At 39.0% G+C, this 22,448-nt stretch overlaps 1 protein-coding gene and 1 non-coding gene across 2 annotated transcripts; one reads left to right on the forward strand and one right to left on the reverse strand.

Annotated features, from left to right (window-relative positions):
- Positions 1-8,604: 8,604 nt before the first annotated feature.
- LOC142521582 (small nucleolar RNA R71) lies at positions 8,605-8,711 on the forward strand. The gene has a single exon (XR_012814287.1). It is a non-coding gene; the product is annotated as a small nucleolar RNA R71 (small nucleolar RNA).
- Positions 8,712-16,314: 7,603 nt separating this feature from the next.
- Positions 16,315-18,418, reverse strand: LOC142521029 (WAT1-related protein At3g28050-like). The gene is made up of 6 exons (XM_075624213.1): positions 18,133-18,418; positions 17,989-18,051; positions 17,692-17,805; positions 17,218-17,608; positions 16,688-16,839; positions 16,315-16,575 (listed from the first exon to the last, which is right to left on the reverse strand). Exons 1-6 carry the CDS (start codon positions 18,312-18,314, stop codon positions 16,425-16,427), a joined length of 1,053 nt encoding a protein of 350 aa, XP_075480328.1. The 5' UTR covers positions 18,315-18,418; the 3' UTR covers positions 16,315-16,424.
- Positions 18,419-22,448: the final 4,030 nt, after the last annotated feature.

Here is a 22,448-nt window from a genome sequence, read left to right on the forward strand (position 1 = left end):
ACGCCTACTTCGATGGATCTTATTGTTGCAAGAATTTGATTTGGAAATAAAAGATAAGAAAGGTGTTGAGAATGTGGTGGCGGATCATTTGTCTAGACTGGAACTTGTTAGTAATGACTGTGTAGATCAGGCTATTAATGATTGGTTTCCTGACGAGCAATTGTTTGAGATGAAACATTGTCCGTGGTATGTAAATTTCGCTAACTTTCTTGTCACAGGCACACCACCACCAAATCTATCATTTCACCAACGAAAGAAATTCTTCTCTGACGTGAAATATTATTTTTGGGAGGAGACGTTTTTGTTTAAGATTTGTGCAGATTCTATCATAAGAAGGTGTGTTGCAGAGGAGGAGTTTGGGCAAATTCTCAATCATTGCCATGACCGTGAGGTAGGTGGCCATTTTGGACCAACCAAGACGGCATCCAAGGTACTTGAATGTGGCTTTTATTGGCCAACCGTCTTTAAGGATGCTCATTCTTATGTGCTTACCTGTGATAAATGCCAGCGGACAGGTAACATCTCCAACCGTCATGAAATGCCTTTGAATAATATCATTGAGTGTGAGGTTTTTGATGTGTGGGGGATAGACTTCATGGGACCGTTCCCCAGTTCGTTCACGAAAAAGTATATTTTTGTGGCGGTTGACTATGTGTCTAAGTGGGTAGAGGCAGAAGCATTTGCCACTAATGATGCTCAAGTGGTCTTGAAATTTTTGAAGAAAAATATTTTTAACAGATTTGGAACACCAAGAGCAATCATTAGTGATGGTGTCACCCATTTTTGCAACAAACTCTTTGAAAAACATTTAAGAAAATATGGTGTCACACATAAGATATCTACTCCCTATCACCCCCAAACGAGTGGTCAAGTGGAAGTGTCCAACCGAGAAATAAAGCGAATCTTAGAGAAAGTGGTAGGTGTTAGTAGGAAAGACTGGTCAGTGAGGTTAGACGATGCTCTTTGGGCATATAGGACAGCTTTTAAAACACCTATAGGCACTACACCATATAGGTTACTATTTGGTAAAGCATGTCATCTACCTGTAGAGTTAGAGCATCGTGCATATTGGGCAACAAAAGCATTAAACTTTAACTTTACTGATGCAGGTGAACGACGTCTCCTTCAACTGGATCAGTTGAGGAGTTCCGGAATCTTGCATATGATCTTGCACTGTCATACAAAGAAAAGACAAAGAAAGCTCATGATAGACGGATCATCGAAAGAGAATTCAAAGAAGACGAAAATGTCCTGCTTTACAACTCCCGGTTGCGACTGTTTCCCGGAAAATTGAAGTCGCGATGGTCTGGTCCATTCGTGATTTCTAAAGTTTACCCATCGGGAGCTGTAGAATTGCACGACGGAAAGGATGGGACATTTACGGTCAATGCCCAGCGACTGAAGCACTACATGGGTGGCACAATTGAGCCGCAACTTGGAATCACCCGGTTCCAAGACAATCCAAACTGAAACTGACCGACAGTCCAGCTCTCGACTATAAATTGAGAACTACCTCTCGTTCCCTTTTCTTGCATTTAATTCGATTTTTAGTTTGTGCACTTATTATTTTATTTAAAAAAAAGAAGAAAGGGAAAGCCGTGAAGCTTCCGCCCGGGCGGACATTTACATCCGCCCGGACGTGTTCTTTTTCAACCAAAATTTAAAAAAAATGTCGTGAAGCTTCCGCCCGGGTGGACATTTACATCCGTCCGGGCGCGTCCCTTTTCAAAAAAAAAATTAAAAAAAAAAAAGCCGAGAGTTATCCGCCCGGGCGGAAACTTATATTCGCCCGGGCGGATCGCGCAGATCTAAAAATCTGCAGCCTTCCTTTCTTCTCCCCATTCGAACCCTACTCCTCCCCCTTCGAATTTTCGCACCTCCTCACTCAAATCTCGCTCACATAGCTAGCCGTGTGTCAATTTTAGGTACAAATCGTGGGTCTCCATCCGCACCAAACATCAAGAATTGATTTTTTCGGTCAAAAATTGAAATTTCCGACCACCTCTACAAACTCCGGCCACCGCTGCGTCATTCCAGCCGCCTCCTCCGAGTTCCGGCAATCATTCTCTCGGCGACACACCCTCCTACTCCGGGCTTATTGTTCTTCAGAAATCGTCTTCAACGATGGCACCTAAAAAAGCTCGTGTAAGTCACGGTGCGTCTTCTTCGTCATCTCATATTTCCCAATTATTTGTGAATCCTGCGGCTAGGGAACGATATGAGCACGCAAAAATACATCGCGCTCTGATTCGGGAGCGAGGTTTCCAGCTTGAGCAGAATATTCTTATTATCAGACAAACTGCGAGTGGAGGATGGGGTAAATTTTGTTCGCAACCGCAAGCCGCAGTGGCACCAGTGGTGCGAGAATTTTACGCCAATGCGGCTGAGCGGAGTGACAGCAAGGCGTTTGTGAGAGGAAAATTGGTGGATTTTAGTTCAACAGAAATTAATAGGGTGCTTGAGACACCGGCGGTGGACGATTCGTTGTATACGGCATGGGCGGCAGAACCCGATTTAGAGTTGATGATGCGCCGCATCTGCTATCCGGGGTCTCCGTGGAAGACACCTGGATCGCACACCTGTTTCGCTGAAAAATATCTGCTAGTCCCGGCTGCAATGTGGTATGCTTTTCTGACCACACGATTGATGCCAGTCGGGCACACGAGTGACGTCCAGTGGAAAGGGCATTGTTGATATATGCACTGATCACACATATGCCGCACAACGCGGGGAAAATCATTCATTCACAGATCCAGCTGAGCATCCATAATCCAAATGTGGCGTTATTTTTTCCCCATGTTATCACCGAACTATGTGCGAGCACTGGGGTGGTTTTACAGGAGGACGATGAGTGGCTGCCACCAACCAAGGCCCTCGATAACGCCAGCTGGCTACAGAAGACCGCAGTACGGTGGAAGGCGTTCCCTCAGTTTGGCCCTATCTAGGACAGTTTGACTTTTGATCCACTGCCAGAGTAGTCTCCACCACCGGCCCCACGACCTAGACGTCGCCTTCTGCATGAGAGGATGGATGAGTTTGCTGCCTTTGCGGACCATCAGTTACAGTGGCAGGCCGTGAGTCAGACGTATAAGACGGCTACTGATGCCATGCTTCGCCTATCCCTGAGCCACAGCGGTGTCGACCCAGCCCTTCTCCCACCACCCATGCCAGCTTTCCCACCGCCATTCCATTTTCATTACGCCGATGCGCCAGAGCCGGACGCTGGCATCGTTCCCTCGGAGGCGCACAAGGAGGAGGATCAGTGAGACGGGAGTCACTTCTATCCCTTCTTTTCTTTATCGCATTTCGTTTCGTTCAGTTTATTTATTTTTGTTTATTTATATTTCTGTTGCATGTTTAGGTCATATTGCATCTGTTTTGTTATGCACTATCTGTCTCTGTTCTATCGTCTGTTGCATTGGGGACAATGCTCGACTTTAGTATTGGGGGGTGGATGGGTGTTGTGTCGTCTTTGTCGTGTTGGTGCTTTGTTCGTATTGTTCGTTGGCATGTAGTTTTAGTTGTTTTGCATATGTTTGTGTGTCAGCCGACAGTGTTTGGAGTAGTACATTGTTGGATGATTAGGAAGTGATGAGACATGCCCTGTCTGTCGTGTATTCGCACACCTTTAGCACATACTATGGTAAAGACATAAAGTTTTATTTAAAACATTGAACTCTCTTTGCACAAATGTTAGAACTAGAAGCATGCATGATAAGATGGTGAAAATTTAAAAACTAAAGTGGGGAACGAAGATGTTTGAAGGTGTAAATTGAACTTGACGACATTCTCTTGAATCGAGGTATCTATCATCATCGTAAAAAAAAAAAGAAAAAGAAAAAGAAAAAGAAAAAGATGGAGATGTAAGGTGTGGGGGAGCCGAATAAAGGAATGAAATCCTATTCCTGGCTAAAGTTGGAGATGTAAGGTGTTGAGGAGCCGAATAAAGGAATGAAATCCTATTCCTGGCTAAAAATGCAAAACACATGGATTTGAATCTGAAATGAAAAGTTCTAATATAGTCCTTTCATTACTGTATTCTTATTCACAGAAAAAAAAGGAGAGGAAAAAAATAATAGTTGCTGATGGATACTGAGTGCAAAGGAATAAAAGAGAGTGATATTTACACTAACAGACTGATTTAAATATCTGACAATGGTTGAGAATGGATCCCTCTATCATTTGTGATGCTAGGACTAACAACACACACACACGTTCAGGCTTTATTTGAAACAATTTCTAGACCAAGGGAAGTGAGAAGAATTGTGCTTTTGTGATGATTGACAAGGGAATATGTTGAGTTTCGCTGAGGCTAGTGATGACTATGAATTCACTGTCGAGCTAATTTATGTCATGTTCCATTCTGTCTTGTCACCTATTTTGCTCGAGGGCGAGCAAATGGTTAGTATTGGGGGGTTGATATAGGTGGATTTTACTTGTTTTTCATGTCATGTTTTGTCGCATTGTGTTGCATTTATCGTTTAGATTGCATGCATTTTGTCATATTTTAGAATAAATTATGTTTTATTGTTACTCATGTGTTTAGTTGGCGAAAATGCAGGAGATTCGTGCAAAACAGAAGATCAAAGGGAGAAATTCGAGAGACCTCCGCCCGGATGCACATTTATGTCCGCCCGGGCGCATCCAAGGCATGAGAAAAAATAATTTTTGCGAGAATCATCCGCCCGAGAGGACACTTATTTCCGCACGAGCGCGCCAAAGAAAAAAGAAAAATGGAAATTTGCGAAGACCACCCGCCCGGGCGGAAACTTATATCCGCCCGGGCGCGTCAAAGGAAAATTGAAAAGCTGAATCAGCGAAGACCTTCCGCCCGGGCGGAAACCTATGTCCGCCCGGGCGCGATTGTATTTTTGGAAATATTTTGCGCGATTCCTTGCCCTATTTTCTGGAGGTAGATGATATGGAAGGGGTTGGAGGCACGATTTTACATTCATTCAGACATAACTTCAGAGCCGCCACAAGCTTTGGAGAATTTTTGCGCCAGAAGCTGAAGATTTGAAGATTTTTGGGCGTCGTCTTTGCGATTTTCGTCACGCCTAGTATTTCTGATCTAGTTTCTATTCTTTAAACTTTGTTTTGTTTAGTTTTAATATGAACTCGAGTAGTTAAACTTTTATTATTTGTTGGGATTTAAGGGGATCCTACCCCGAACGATCATTTGAATTAATTTATATTTCGATTGTTGTGTTCTTCTTGATTATACTACTGTTTTATCGTGTTGTTAGAGCGTAGATAACTTTGACAACGTTTTTATATTGCGAGTGAGTTCGAGAGAATAACTTATGATAGGAACGAGTAGTATAATCCGTGGATCTACAATTTGCATAGATATATGAAATTGGATACGCGCCGATAGTCATAGTCCTAAGGGTCGAAAACTAGGGGATTTCATAAATCGACATGCAATTCACTCTTGATAAATAATTAAAGACATTTAATTACTTCATTGAGTAGAATTAGTTTGGCATAGCTCGAGAGAGTGTGTTCAATTGAATAGGAAATCCTGTCGGAAGTATAAAATCAATATCGAACGAATTAATTAATTAATGAGGGGTAGGTGAACCGATATTCCCAACAAATTCATTTCTCATTGAATTTTTAATCAACCATTTTAGATATTAGATTTCATTAATCAGTTCTTGAATAATTTTATTTGCATGTTTAGTTGATTATAGTAGCTATAAAACAATCATTCAAATTTTCGTTGCTAAAGATTTAATAACTGAAAATAATAATTGTTAAATACAGTCTTCAGTGGAACGATACTCGTACTCACGTACATTATACTATTACTTGACATCGTGCACTTGCGATAAATTTTGAGCATACAAAACCATATTTTTATCAAAGATTTAACAGTGCAAGTTTTGCTCGATCACCCTTACTCTATACTTGACATGAATAATGATACTTATACGTCTAATCAAAATAGAGTTTGAATTATATATATTTATATTATAAAGCAATTTCAAACAAGGGGCATTGATTTTACGGTTTATAAAAATTTTGGCATGATGTCCTTACATTCTTGTAAAATCCAAAAACTCAACTCAAGCAACAACATCACGCGTATAACATTGTGAAACTTGTTTCAAACCCTGACATAACATTCATTATAATACATATGCGGAAGCCATACAATAAGATGTCCAGGTTCTTGTCGAGGTAAGGCATGTCACAAGCATCCATTTGCGAACCGGCATCCTATGTATCTTCATTACCTGATCCTGAAATACATGAGCTATGTGAGTTTATAAAACTCAATAAGTCGGCACTTATACGTATCTATATGCATAGAAAGAACGTACATATCAAGTCGTGATCAACAATGAATCTTTAAACAATGTCATATCATACTCTATATTCATGTTCATGTTTGTACTTGAGCCTCATTAGTTGACATGTACTACTGTTCTTGCTTTATTATATAGCTATTACTGTGTTGTACGTCAGGAAACACCTTTGTCAACCCAACGCCCCATGAATATATATTGGCCAATAGGTTTGGTGGAATTTAAACCTCCCATGATGTCAACAAGCTCTATATCTATAAAAATCACTCCTTTTCCTTTCATGTTCATGACATAGCACACATCTTCAATGTTCATGAGTTTCTTTCATATTTAATACATAACAATGGAATATGGTGCTATGTTTTCATCGATAAACATACTAACAATGTACATATATCAACAAACAATTGGAAGCATTTGAAATTCATTATATTACTCATTTATTACTTCAAGAACATGCCAACTTACAGTCCAAACGTAAGAACACTGGTTTGAGACGATCTTTCTCGTTCCTATACTGTCATATATATCAATAGTTCAGTTACCATGTCTATACTAGGTGAAATTTACTCCTCTACATGTATAACAACCAAAATATATGAAAACTTACACACTTATGAAGTTCTTGTGATGGAGAACTATTTTCTAACTTCAAAATGATGAAGGAAAGGAAGAAAGGAGCTTTGGAGGAAGATTTCGTGGATTGCTTTCGAGTTTTTTGCTGTTAAGAAATGGAGGAATAGTGCAATTTGCTTAGAAAAATCGATGGTTATCCTTTCATATACAAAGCGGCGCTCAGGCGGTCATTTTCTACCGCTCGGGTGCAGAGTATTCTGCCTAAAATCTGAACTTGTAATGCACTGGCGCTCGGGCGGTCATTTTCTACCGCTCGGACACGAAACTCTCTGGAAAAATACTGAATTTTTAGCATATGGGCGCTCGGGCGGTAATATCTTACCGCTCGGACGCCAACCATCCTGCCACTACGCATAGGTTCGTCAAATATCGCTCCAGAAACGTCTCTTCCCTTCATAATCTGAAAAGGTGGTAAACATAAAAGTTGTAGCCCTATGTCTTGGATTCAATCTCCAATTGGTTTCATATCATTTGGATGATGGAGTAAAACGTTATGGTCAATCTACCAAAATGTATCATTTTAGGAATGATGATACACATGACACACTTCGGGGCGCTTTTGGATTGTCTTCCACAATGATTTGGACAAAACTCAAAACATGAAAGTTGTAACCTTAAATCTTAGTTTTCTAATGGTTATGACCTCACATAATTTGGATAATTATTCTAATCATTATGCTAAAACCCATAAAAACTGTCATATTTTCATCTCGTTTCCTACCAACTTCATTACACTACTTCTACCTACACATCATACTATCACTATTTAAACACATATTCATTCTCAATACACCATAGACAATCTAGAAATCATATTCAATCTCAATATAGATACCTCAATCAACATGTAAAACATAATGAGCTAAATAACTACATATTAAATGACATAAACGCCTTACTATCATTTGTACGAGTAACCGGGCATTACAACCATGCACTGCTCACTTGGATTAACTTCAATATTAATAGGAAACTGACCACTGTTTTGATCTTTCAATGCATTTTCCAGTTGCCCAATCTGTGTTTCCAAGGACTTCATCGTGGCACCCATATTGCCCATGTGTGTCACCATACTATCAAGACGAGACTCAGTTCTAGTTATTCTCTTACCAGACTCAGCCACAAATGTTCCTACCAGATCCTCAAATGATGGCTTCCCTTCCCCCTTTTGTGTATTGAACCCCGGCGGAGAATTCAACACATTCTTATTATTTGCATATGAGAAATTCTCATTATTTATTAAACCAGGATTATAATTATTAGGGGGAGGGTTACCTCGACATCTTCCATAGCCACCAAAGCCCATGTTATTTATGTATTGAGCTTCTTCTTGAAGATGAGTTTCTTTAACAACAATCGAAGGACCTACAGTGTATGATGTGGTCACTTTATTGAATGCAGCTATCTATGTAGTCAGTGCATATACTTGCACAATAAATGATGTAATAGGATCCACAACATAAACTCCAACTGTCTTCTCTGCACCAGACCTCTCAGACGGCAACTAGTAGCTTTAATAGTCATCTGCTCAAGCAAGTCATAAGCTTGATCAGGAGCTTTGGTAAAGATTGTGCCACCAGCTACTGCATCCATAGTCCCTTGTGTTGGCCCATTCAAACTATTGTAAAATAATTCAATCTACACTCAATCTTCGAAACCATGATTTGGGCATTTTCTGTGCAGCTCCTTATACCTCTCCCAAGCTTCATACAGTTGCTCAAACTCATTCTGTCTAAAGTTGCTGATATTGATCTTGAGTTGAACAGACTTGACTGGTGGAAAGTATTTTTCCAGAAACTTTGTAGCCAAGTCTTCCCAAGTAGTTATGCTTCCCAGAGTTAAACTTTGCAGCCAACTCCTCGCATTGTATTTGTCCCTGAGAAAAAATGGAAACAAACGAAGTCTAATAATATCTTCAGAAAAACCATTTATATTTACTGTTTCCATAATCTCCAGGAATGTTCTGAGATGCATATGAGGATTTGCAGTGGCTGCTCCCACAAATTGGTTCTGCTGGACCATATTTACCAGTGCACGCTTCAGCTCAAAATTTTTTGCATTTATAGTCCCCAGATCTATCCCAGAATAATGAGTATTGATCACTGGTCTGAAGTGATCTCGGATTCGCACCACCGGAGGAGGTTGATTTGCATTATTCTCTATGTTACCAGCCATTTCTTTAACTTTCTCTCGCCTCACTTTTCTCAATCCTCTAGTTGTTCTTTCGATTTCAGGATCAAATATAACCAAGTCAAGATCTTGTGATATTTCGAATAAACTACACAGGGGAGAACCATATTAGAGAATAAATAAATAATCTAAATTAAAGCTAGACTAATTGGTAGCGATGTTAATATTAAAATTAATTAGAGCAATCCTCGGCAACAACGCCAAAACCTTATTGTTGTATTTGCTACCCGCAAGTGTATGGTGTCAAGTTTTAGTACTCGGTAGAGCACTGATGTCGATCCCACAGGGAGTGTAATTTAGTTATAAATTAATTATCACAATTAAAATAATCAGACTTTATTTAGAAAATTCATTAGACTGTTTTTTTTAATTATAACATAAAATTAAGGAAAGCGCACAATCGTTTTAAACTTAGTGAGAATGAGAATCTAGAGGTACGATTTAATTTGTTCTTCACAATATTAAATTATCATTGACATCAATATTTATAATTTCAAGACGTTTACTACCCAAGAATTCCCGACTATTTCTACTCTTTCCCAAGTAGTGCGTAGAAATCAATTATCTAAAGTCAATTTCAATATCTATATCAAAAATCAAATAGTAAATAATTTCAATTGCAAAATAATTCTTTTAATGGATTTGTTAGAGTTATCGGCCTTCCGAATCCTATAAACACCAATGATATATTTTCTTACGATCCTATTCAAAATCCCCTCTCCCGAGTGAGATCTCAAATAAATATGATGATTCAATTATTGATCACGTAATTGGAAGCAAAAAAATCCAGAATATTTAAATAAACAAGAAGAAATGTGCGTATATAAGCCAATAATTCATAATTAAATATTCGACCAAGCTACGTTGTCCTCTAGATTAAAGATATTAGTTCATAACGGAAAGACGATAAAAAAATTCATGTTTTTAGACATATCCAAAATAACTAAGAGATTGCAGTTAGAGAAGAAAATAACACTCAAATATAAACACGCGACTCCGTCCCTAGATGATGCGGTCTTCTTCTTCGATTTTCTTCTGTTCATGTTATTTTGTGTTGTTCTTGTCTCATTTCTGTCCTTGTAGATCTGTATGTCATGTTCTATGGTCTTTCCTTTTTATACACGCATAGAAGCTAGAAGTGTGTTTCTGCAGGTGCGTGTGAACCGGCACCACTGCACGTAAGCTTCTGGAATTTTTCCTCATCTCCCGAAGCGCCTCTCTTTTTGTGCTGCCAATATGTGCGCTTGGCTCCGCATGATCTGGCATGGCTGCGAAGTGCCCATCTGCGCGCGCGGCTGCTCGCATACTAGTGCTGGTGCGTGCGCTCTTTTGCATTTCTTTTGGTATGATTGAGCTGCATGTACACCATTTTGTCTCTTCCTGTAGTGACTCAAAACAACCCAAAAACGAATAATTCCGTTCGATACTGACATAATTCATGCCTATTAAATGGGTAATATATGTGCAAAGATATACCCTTACAGTGTTCCTTACGTAAGCAGGTTTATACGATTCACCGACTTCAACACACTGTTGTTGAAACCTAGACTTGCTATTCTCTCATCATTAGTATGAAATCAAGCTTGGTTATGCTGGTGTTAAACCTAGTAAGGGTTTGAGTTGTTGTTTCAAGTTTACTCGTGATCTTGCACAATTCCCAATCCTTATTGCTTACGATTATTTCAAGTTTTGCTACAAAACCCTTTAGCTCGATATTTTCTTTTGAGAGAATGATGTTCATTTTATTACTCTTGATTCAATCAGCATACAAACTCTTCATATAGTTTTTGTACATTCTCTAGAGTGACTTCCTCTTCATCTTCCTCCAGATTTTTTTTAATGCTCGAATACCAGCAGTTGTAGCATTAAGGCATACTGATTTTGGAAAGAAGTTCCGACCAGGTGTTGCAATACCCGAGACAACACCTAGTGAATTAAAATGTGACCACATTTTTTTCCCAAAGATGTAGTCAAGGAAGTATGGTTTTCTCCTTCATTGGATTCTTGCTCTTCCTCAGATTCCTCATCACTCAATGAGACATTTGTTCATTTATTTTGCGATGTCTATTCACACATTCATATGCATAATGTCCAAACCTCGTGCGCTCTCTACATTGAACAAAATCAAATTTCATATAATCAAATTTATTCTTGCCTTCAATCATTAGCAGATATTTTTCGTGGGTGGCTAGATGTCTTCAAATTTTTTCAGGAGCAGTGTGAATTGTAAATATAGATAGTTGTTCAATCTTATTTTTATTTCTAATAATTTTCAAATATTTTCCAAACTTCTTCGTGTTTAAAGAGTTAGAGTTTTCACAGAGATCCGACTAATTGATTTCTTGTGTTCATTGAAGAAGATCATCGAAGGAATCGTTACACACTTGGAAAGCAATGGTCTTAAATTTGTCCTTTTGTAAGTGTGTGTTTGTTTCGAAAATATTAAGAGAACCGACCAAGTCTTCCAGAGAGAGTTGAGATGTGTCTTGTGCTTCATCAATTGAACAAATCTTGATATTGAAGTGTAACGCCCCAGATTCGACGACTATCCTCACTGTACCAAGACGAGTCTTTCCAGCGTGCTTATGTCCTCAGTCACACGCACCCTGAGAAACTTCCAAGGAGGTCAATCATCCCAAAATTGGCCCAAGACAAGCACACTTAACTTTGGAGTTCTTATGTGATGAGCTACCGAAAAGAAGATGCACCTTCGTGATATGAGTAGTAAAAATCAAATCTTTTAAGCTCTCTTCAACTGTACAGTCCATTACATTGAACAGTCTCGGAATCCCTCTCATTCCCGTGTGGGTCGGTTCATTCATGTTCCCTCCACCTAGAAGCCTGCCAGGAGCCGCTCATTGTCCGTGCAACTGATGGCACCGGCGATCACCCCCGCCCTCTTCGGCCCCGGGCCTCACATGCCCACCAGCTTCCGCTTGGTTCGTCCCCGAACCGCACCGTACTAAAAGAGGTCGGCTCTGATACCAACTGTAACGCCCCAGATTCGACAACTGTCCTCACTGTACCAAGACGAGTCTTTCCAGCATGCTTATGTCCTCACTCACACGCACCATGGGAAACTTCCCAGGAGGTCTCCCATCCCAAAATTGCCCCAAGTCAAGCACGCTTAACTTTGGAGTTCTTATGTGATGAGCTGCCGAAAAAAAGATGCACCTTCGTGATATGAGCAGTACAAATCAAATCTTTTAAGCCCTCTTCAACTGTACAGTCCATTACATTGAACAATCTCGGAATCCCTCTCATTCCCGTGTGGGTCGGTTCATTCATGTTCCCTCCAACTAGAAGCCTGCTAGGAGCCGCTCATTGTCCGTGCAACTGATGGCACCGGCGATCACCCCCCGCCCTCTTCGGCCCTGGGCCTCACATGAAGCGTTCAAGAAGTGATCATAGGACTTTGCTGACCAGTCGTTCATTTGAATTTGGATCACAAAGTCTAAATGCTTCATTGGCTATCTCTCTCAAATGGCAATCATATTATGTGATTGTTTCAGTATTTCAAATTTTGATGCATGCATCCTCAAATTTTTTCTTCACACACTTTCAGATCCTTCACAATGTTTTTGAAATATTTCTCATGCATCCTTAGCAGAAACGCAGTTGATAATCAAATTGAACATGTTTAGATCGACTTATGAAAAGATGACATTTAGCCTTTCTATTATGGTTCTAAACTTGGATTTCATCAGCTATCCATTTATGAACTTAATATAAATTATTATCTTGACCTTCCAAAGATTGTAGATGGATCAATCCAAGAGAGATGATCGTAGTGCAGTGTTTGTAAGTGTGCATCCATTAATTTTACATGTTAAACAAAAATAACCAGAATCTCACTTTGTAAAGTGGAGGCTCTGATACCAATTGAAAGAATTCTGTTTAACAAGAACGATAAAAAAATTTTGTGTATCAGATATAGATGTAGTCTCAGATGTTGTAACATCTTACGACAAGCAGCCGAATAATAAAACACACAAATAAATAACTTAAATAAAGTAACTCAGAGATATTTATGCATAAGTATAAATACTTGTGCGACATCTCGGGGCAAAATACTCACTAAAAACCGTAAAGTCAGTTTACAAAACAAATACTAGTGATTCTATAAAAAGATAATTTTATCAACAAATTGAGAAAACAAATTGCATCCTAAAACAAATAATCAGACATAAAACGAGACCAATAAATGCAAAACAATGTACCGAAAATTGGAGTAACAAAATGAAATTTTCAATCAACACTTTCACAAATTGTCTCCAGATGTCTCCAACATTCAATGGCAACACAATATAAACAACTACGATCGCCTTTGGAATAGTCTTCAAACTTCTGATCGCTCTTCTCGTATGAGGTGCTTATCTGTTTTATTTTTCGCGTCTCTGCTTTTTTCCTCTCCTCGTGCATCAATCATTCTTCAATATACATAGTCTAGACTTGTGTTGCTTTGATAGAGTTCTTCCAATATATTCCTACATGATAAGAAAAGTAATCTTCCATTAGTAAATAAATTCTTTTAAATATTAAAGATTAAATCTAATCGTAAACTCAATATCTTATGCAATATCTTATCAAAAAGAAAATAATTTAAGAGATAAATTTGTCCCGCTAGACAATACACGTTTCCTTTCAGCCATCTTGGTTATTATCATGTCAATGGCTAAAGCATAAACTGCAGAAATCATGCCTACGAAAGGCAGCGAATTTTCAATCATTGGCCATTGCCTCAGCGCTATGCTCGGATTCAGCTGCTTCGATGAATTGGGAACGAGTTTAGTGTGGGAATTTGGATTCTTGCTGGACTTCGCATTCAGACTATTTAATAATTATAATAATAATGACGGTCCTTAGTAGCTGCTACGTTTCTTTCAGAATTAATTTTGGCCATGGAATTAATATCTCCTCGCCCTCCTCCACGAGTCCACGTTGTATTAATAAAATAAATAAAACAAAAATTTTTGTGTGATTGTGACAGTAATTAATTTTGTAAAACACATCTTTTATTTGGATTATCTATAAAAATTTAATAATTTTTATTGTAAATATGGACATGATTTGCCAGTCTCACGAATAAAGACGGTCTCACTATAGACCTACTCAATAAATAAATCATTTTGGCGATCGAATTAATATTTATTTTCAAATTGTGTTTGCGTGCACGGGCGTATACGTGATATTATCGAGATACAATTATTGTTTCTGCTATAAGAGCGATCGAACAGTGATGTTTAAGTTGTTGTATGATTTGAAAATTTTGAGTTGTACTATTAACGTCAAATGTAACTTTTGATAAAACGACATACGTTCGGATATCATAGATAGATATTATAAACAACTCAATAAAAATATCAAGATTCAATAATAAATCCTCTCAAATTGTCAAGATATTTATATTTTCATTGGGATTATTTTTAAAATATCAAAATTTAATATATATAAAAAAATAGTTGAGAATAAGTGTGCTATTCTTTTCGCAAAATTGTAATGATTGCTATACGTAAAAAATTTTTTGTTTTAAGAATTATACGTCAAAATTTTACGTAAGGCTACAACAAATTAACAAAGTCATCTAAAGATATTTTTAAAAAAAATTCAAACTGAAAAAAATTATAACTAGAAATTATTATAATAAGTTGCATCAAACTTTCTACAACCCCACAAATAATTGAATTTCATTTAAAAAAAGACCCACACAGCTAATAATCTAGTTAGCCCTACCAACAAATTATTACATCATTATTCATGGTTTATATCAAAGTAGTCCATATGTTAATCTACAAAAGTACTCCATATTTTATTTTCTTATAAATAAATTAACAAGACAAATTTTTTAAAATAAATTTAATATTTTTTTTACTGACAGCTTCGTGCAACTTCTTCCAAAATATATATGGTATTCTGTTCAAATGAAATCCTGAAACAATTTTGGAGTGAACCATCTTAGATCGAACAGCCAAGCGATAAAAACGTTGAACTATGTTTGTTGAGCTTTCAATCCGTGCATAGGTGGGTTTCAACACCGTCTCAAAATTATTAATGTCTATAGTACAAAAATTTACATAAAATATATACACAAAATGTTGATCGTTGTCGCTTTGGATGCGAATAATCAAGTTCTACCACTAGTTTTTGTCATCGTGGATGAAAAAACATCTCGTAAAAATAGTTCTCGGAGAATCTAGGCAGCCATATTGTTTGTGGTGCGAATAGCGTGTCTGATTTTTTATAGGCAATAATGGAATTGTAGTCTGCTCCTTTGTACATCGTCGCAATAGAAATGAGACAGTAACAAACAGAAATGACAATTGTTGACCTCAATGGGTGTAAGACTTGCCTTTTAGCCATGTGTAAGACCTCTTAATCCCACAAAAAAATATAATTTGATTGTGCATTTTAATTTGTATTTAATATAGAAATTAAATTTTACAATTAATAAAATGCTATTTGCCAATTGACTAATCAAATGTGAAATGTCATTGTTGTCATTAGATTATTGAATTAAATAAGCATTTGAAGGAGAAATCTGATATTTCACAACTAGAAAACGTTGCTCTATGTACACTTTTTTAAAATATAAATATAATATATATATATATATATATATAGACAACTAGAAAACACTTCCTCTATGTACACTTTTTTTAAAATATAATATATATAAACAATTCATATTTTATATCAACTTGGTACTGGTACATATTTTAAATATTACAAAAATAGTTCATATTTTGTTCTAAAAAATATCCACTTTACAAAGATATTACCAAGATATATTTTGAAATAAATTTCTTATAATTTACACAAAAATAATCAAACTGATAAACAAGTGACACATACCATGAAGGGACAACATGTTTTTTAAGAGAAAATTGTAACTTTGATTTTACAATTTGATTCCTAGCAATTTTGGTTCCTTGTGTTTTTAACTTCAATTTTATTCTGTTATCTTCGTTTTTTCTTTCGTAATTATAGTCATTTTTCTAAATACTGTTAATCTATGTGACACCGACGTGGTACTGATTTGTGATGTGATATAACAATAATTTATATATAAAAAAGAAGTTATAATTGAAAGATATTTAATTAAGATTAATTATAAAATACATTTCCAAAATCGTAAAAAAACAAGTATATAAAATATAAAATTGCAATTTCTTCCTTCAAACAAAAAAAAATTGCAATTTTATTCATAATAAATTTCCTATTTTCATCATACAAGTTATAAAAAAATAATAATAAAAATAAAACACCATATACAACATAAAGATTCTATGCTTCTTCATCTTGCAATAAGGGGAGTTTATGATGGCCTAATGAGTGTCCACTGCTTCCTTCAATATCATCCTTTACCATGTTTTCTTTTGCCTTTCCCCAAACAACAGTATACAACCCAATAACTAGCACAATTGAACCAGCCACACTGCAGCAACATTCAAACGGCCGATTGCTCATATGAACCAACAATTGCTCGTCGAAAATGCATCATACTATGAAGGATGATATGCGACTTAAAACGATGAAAAACTCCATACCTGCCGACATAGAGAACATCTTTAAAGAAGATGAGGCCGATGATCGCAGAAATGACGATCACCAAGGGGTTGAACATAGTAACGAAAAGTGGTCCTGTCCTCCTAAGGCACCAAGACATCAAGTAGAGTCGGAATGATATATTGACGAGTCCCTAAAATGGCAAAACAACCGAATTTATGATAATCAAATAAGAAATAAGCCATCCCATGTCAAAAAGATACAAGATCGGAATTTCCAACGTTATTAGGCCACTCCGTTCGACATGGTCTCTCGACGAAATTCAACAGTGTGACATAATCTTCAATGTTATAGTAATAGTGGTTAATCTCACTTTTGCCACACCCCAGTTTGTGACAAACTAATGAGACTAGAAACCATTGGAAATCAAAGATCATAGGCACGAATCGAATTCAGTATTATGAAGATCCGAATAAAACTTTGAAATTATTTTATTTTGGTATACAGATTTTTCATAGTTCCATATTTGTATATTTATAAATGAACTCTGTGGAATATATCATTTTCTTACCGCATATAATACAGCAACTAAGCCCATCTCAGCTTGTAACTTCCAAGCAGTTAAATCTTTTTCTGCAATCAGAGCAATAACCAAGGATTGTATTGTCACAAAGACGCAGTAAATCGCCACTATGATCATCTCAACCGGGTATATCTTCACAATTGTAGTCTGAACTACAGACCATGCCGCGGTTAAAAAGGCAGCCATTGCAAGTAAAGTTCCTCCAAGAATCCAATTTTGTGGTGATGCCAATAAGTATACCGGAGAGGTTAAGCTTGATGGTTTGTTCAAGATTGCAGCTCCTTTGTATAGCGTCGCAATAGAAGCCCCCGCGATCAAAACAAGAGTTCCCAAGAACTTAAGCATGCCACTTGATTGTGTCAGCTTTAGTTTTTCCATCCTGAAGTTATCAAGATTTGTACCGGTGGTCGAGTCTGAAGTGCGGAAAAGATTGAAATATGATATAATAGACTTGGAGATTACCCGAATATGATGGCGAGTATGTAAGCAAAACCTGGAACCAGATTCAGTAACTCTGATCCCAGTGTGGGGGAGCTATAGTTTATACCAGCATAACTCCCAATATCTGCTAAGCAACTTGACACAGAAAAAAAAAAATCAAGAAAACAACCATATATAAATACGATGTTCTTGGAATTAAAACTGGATCTGTACTCCACCAAAGGTTATAGTTGTTGGTGAAATGAAACTCAAATCCGACGGGAGCATTAATGCTTCGCAACACGAACAATCCAATAAACTAGTTAAGTAATGACTTACCCGCACAGAGCAAGCAACAAAATTCTCCAAAGAACAGCAAACGTAACCGGTGGGATTTTATACCTGCAAATAATCAAATACCCAAATAACCAACAACAATTTCTTGAACACCCACCAAAAACTGAACTAAGAAAAGAGTTTTACCAGTGGAAAATAAACGCCGTGGGGAAGAGAACGACAGTGGCCAAGGCATTGGAATACACGGATATAATGTAGAAACTGGCGTCGTTTGACATAGCCATCTTGCTTATTATCATATTGCCTGATAAAGCAGTCATCGCTGCCACCATGCCAACAAAAGGCAGCAACAATATCGGCCACGCCATGCTGCCTTCTCGGCTTCTGCGTTATCCCGGGTTGGGTTTCTTTCTGGCGCACAAGAATCCTTGCCCGCTGCGTGTGTTGGACTTGGCATGCCAATCTGTATGTCTTGCAACTTGTATTTTATTACATTTAATTAATTTAATTATTATTACTTTATTTGCTGGCATCCTCATTCCTCAGCCATACATGTGTACGGGTCAACACACAAAAAATCAATTTTTATCGATCAAGAACAAGTCACATCGATTTTGAAACCGTTAAAAACATGCTAAACGAGGTTTTTTTTTTTAAAAAAAAAAATTATTTTAATTTTATTTTTTATTTTATATGTATATGATTATTTGAATTTTGTTAAATTATTATATATATATATATATAAATATATATATGATGATACCCCGGGATGTCCCGGGTCATGGATAGGTCCTGGGACTTCCCGGGCCATGGAGCATACCCATGGATGGTGCCCGGGCCAGGATGGAATGCTCTCGGGCCGGCAGCATGACAATATGGATTAACGCCCCGAGTCATAGAACTGCCCGGGACGAGGAGAATACAACTTAGAGAAATCATGAAGTGGGCAATCAGTCAATAGGCCGGGCCATTGGATCACCTGGGACATGACTTCCCCAAGACGTGGAATGCCCGAGCTCTTATATAATTATCCGAGAAGCATTCTACTCGGCCACTTGATATGAGTGAAGCATTTAATGGCGCCGACTTGATAGAGCATGCATAGCCGACCTATCTCTGACAGTAACATTAATGGTTGATAAAATCAAGTGGGCTGGATGTGACTAGTGTAAGATTTGACATGTCAGAATAATATGGTATAATCAGCCACCCTACTATCATTAATGCTCAAACACGAAAAACGAGGTCATCATTGCATCCTCTACTATAAATATCAGGTTCTTTACTTGTATTTACTCTCTATTCAGATATTGAATACGCACATTAAATACTCTCATTTATTGCTCCACACCAATTTCACAGCCATCACTTGGCTACATTGGTTTTATTGCTTGAGTACTCTGCTGACTTAAGCATCGGAGTGGCCACGCCGGACACCCCTCCGGCGCCCATTCACATGGTTATTTTCTTGTTCGCAGATTTCTCGAATCTCTCAGGGAGGAAGTTCAATCCAGACGTCCAACTTATATTTTCTTCAACATTTTGATAGCATACTAGGCAGATTTTCCGACCCGACTCGTCAGTTTCGCCCGGGTTGCATCATTGGCGCTGTCTGTGGGAAAGTGATTTCTAAGGCGTTGATATGGCACCTACTAGAAGAGCCAATCAGGACACTTCTAGAGTTCAAGAAGAGAACAACACTCCTCTTTCCGGTGCAGGTGGCCTCCCACCTAATGTTCCCCAGCCTACCATTCATTTAACTCCCGAGGATTTGAATAAAATTATCACTGAGGCTGTTAAGACAGCCATGGCAAAGAAGGCCACCACTCATCATTCCAGTCATCCCGAGCATCAACGTGAGCAGCCGCAGGAGGAAGAGAGAAGGTAGGAGGAGAGGGAGTCGAGTGCAGGTTCTAAATCTCCCACTGTTGCGGAAGAATTAGAGGAGTTGAGGAAGAAAGTAAAGGTATTGGAGGGACAAGTTGGTTCTAAGGACAATGTTCAAGTTGTAAAGGGTTGCCCGTTCTCAGATATCATTGTTCGGGAACCATTACTCGGGCATTTCAAGTCAGCCAAAATCAAGGATTATGACGAGAGTTCTGATCCCGAAGAGCACCTTGCTCGTTTCGAAAACATGGCCATGTTGCATTGCTATAGGGACCAAATTAAGTGCAAAGTGTTCCTAACCACCTTGGTCGACTCTGCACAAAGATGGTTTGAAGGTTTGGCACCACAAAGCATTCATTGCTTTGAAGATTTCCAAAAGGTATTCTTGCATCAATTTAGCAGCAGCAAGAAGTACAAGAAGACTGCTTTCAGCTTGTTTGAGGTAAAGCAGGGACAAGATGAAACCCTAAGAGCATATATCAAAAGATTCAACCGAGTGGCCCTGGATGTGCCGGCCTGTGCACCCGAGACGAAGACTACTGCGTTCATGCAAGGACTGTGGGAAGGGGATTTTTTCCGATCCTTAACCAAGAAACTGCCCGGGAACTTCGAAGATCTCTTATCCTGGGCAGAGAAATACATTAATATGGAAGAAGCGCAAAACCAGAAGAGAGAGGCTTTGAAGAGGTCAAGAGGAGACCGGGCTGTCAGGCCTGAAGAAAGAGCTCCCAAGAAAAGTGGCCCGTGACATTTCTCTCATGTACCTTTGAGAATTGCCCGGAACCGAGAGATTCAAGAATGCAGCTCGGATGTAGCCCCGCTTCCCAGTCAAGTAGTGAGGACATCAAGGTCAGAGCAGAGAGGGTACTGCGCCGTTCATAAAGAGTGTTCTCACAACACTAATGAATGCCGGACCCTGAGGAAGGAATCCAGTAAGCGCCCTATGCCAGCATCCCATCCCCCTCGAGACAAGTCTAGACAGCCACCTTGGTAGTCTAGACGTCCCGGACCGAATATTCCTCCAAAGTCAACAGACATCCCGAGCGGAAGCAGAAGAGGAGAAGCGAGTTTTCGGGAAGAAAGGGGCAGACCAGCAGAGAGGAAAGACCCTTCTCCAAGCCGAGGATTAATCAAAATGATTTCAGGGGGGTCCATCGATGGTGATTCCAATCGGGCCCGGAAAGCGAGGAGTAGGAGGAAGTGCTTGGAGGTTGATGGAAATAGGAGGGACGAGCCGGTTATTAGCTTTGGCCCAGAAGACCTCAGGGGAGTTAGTCTACCCCACAATGACGCTCTTGTCATCCAGGCCCGAGTGGCTAATTATGATGTGTTGAGGGTATTTGTTGACAATGGCAGTTCTGTCAATGTCATCTTCAAAGAGGCGTTGGCCCAGATGGACTTGCACGAGTATCAATTAGAGGCGATTGAGACTGCCATGTTTGGTTTTGCTGGACATGCTGTGTATCCTGAGGGAGAAATCACCATGCCCCTGACCTTGGGAACTGGAGACTTGAGGAAGACCGTGGTGACTGTTTTTACAGTGGTGAATGCCCCGTCCTCGTACAATATCATATTGGGGAGGCCAGCTATGAATGAGATGAGAGCTGTGGCCTCCACTTATCATCAGACAATCAAATTTCCAGTTCGAGGACGGGTCGGAGAAGTCAAGGGAGACCAACCCTCCTCTCGGAGATGTTATGGAGAGACCGTCCGGGTAGAACAGAAAAGGCAAGGAGGGAAGGGAAGGAGAAGGAATGTCAAGAAGAAGGGGCCAAGGAGAGAGAAGTGCATTTTGTTGCTGAAGAAGAGCAAGAAGTGGTGGAAATTGAGCCAGGAAAACACGTCCGGGTGGCCCGAGACACCAGCACGTTCACCCGGGTAAATCTCTTACAATGTTTAAAAACTAACATAAGTGTTTTCGCCTGGTCTCAACAGGAACTAACCGGGATCTCGTCCCAAGTAGCCGAGCATAAATTGAATATCCTCTCGGGATCCCGGCCCGTGAAGCAAAAGAAGAGGCACTTTGGCCCAAAAAAAAGATAAAGTAATTGAAGAGCAAGTGGGAGAATTGCTGAAAGCCGGGCATATCAAGGAAGTCCGATTCCCTACCTGTCTATCAAATGTGGTCCTCGTCCCAAAGTCCACAGGGAAGTGGAGAATGTGTGTTGATTTCAGGGACCTGAATAAAGCCTGCCCAAAAGACTGTTATCCACTCCCCCGGATTGATCAGCTAGTAGATTCTACTTCTGGATGCGAATTATTAAGCTTTCTGGATGCATATTAGGGGTATCACCAAATCCCCTTAGCTCTGGAAGATCAAGATAAGGCCAGTTTTATCACCTCCGGAGGGACCTTCTGCTATGTTGTTATGCCTTTTGGATTGAAGAATGCAGGGGCTACATACCAACGCCTGATGAATCTTGTCTTTCAAAAGCAAATAGGCTGGAATATTGAGGTGTATGTGGACGACATTTTAATCAAGACCCGGGAAATCTCCCACTTTGTTGATGATCTAGCGGAAACTTTCACCACTTTGAAGCAATACGGAATAAAGCTCAACCCGGGCAAATGTGTGTTCGGGGTCAGGAGCGGTAAATTCTTGGGTTTTTTTGTAA

The sequence above is a fragment of the Primulina tabacum genome, chromosome 12 (genome assembly GCF_025594145.1).
Source record: "Primulina tabacum isolate GXHZ01 chromosome 12, ASM2559414v2, whole genome shotgun sequence".
In the NCBI taxonomy this organism is placed as follows: domain Eukaryota; kingdom Viridiplantae; phylum Streptophyta; class Magnoliopsida; order Lamiales; family Gesneriaceae; genus Primulina; species Primulina tabacum.

Bases quoted from the DNA above. Each gene is read 5' to 3' on its own strand.
- LOC142521029 (XM_075624213.1), bottom strand. From the start codon at position 18,314: ATGGCGTGGCCGATATTGTTGCTGCCTTTTGTTGGCATGGTGGCAGCG. The intron at 18,052-18,132 runs GTAAAACTCTTT...GATTATTTGCAG, and splicing joins ACGGCGTTTATTTTCCACTG to GTATAAAATCCCACCGGTTA. The intron at 17,806-17,988 runs GTAAGTCATTAC...TTCTGTGTCAAG, and splicing joins TTGTTGCTTGCTCTGTGCGG to TTGCTTAGCAGATATTGGGA.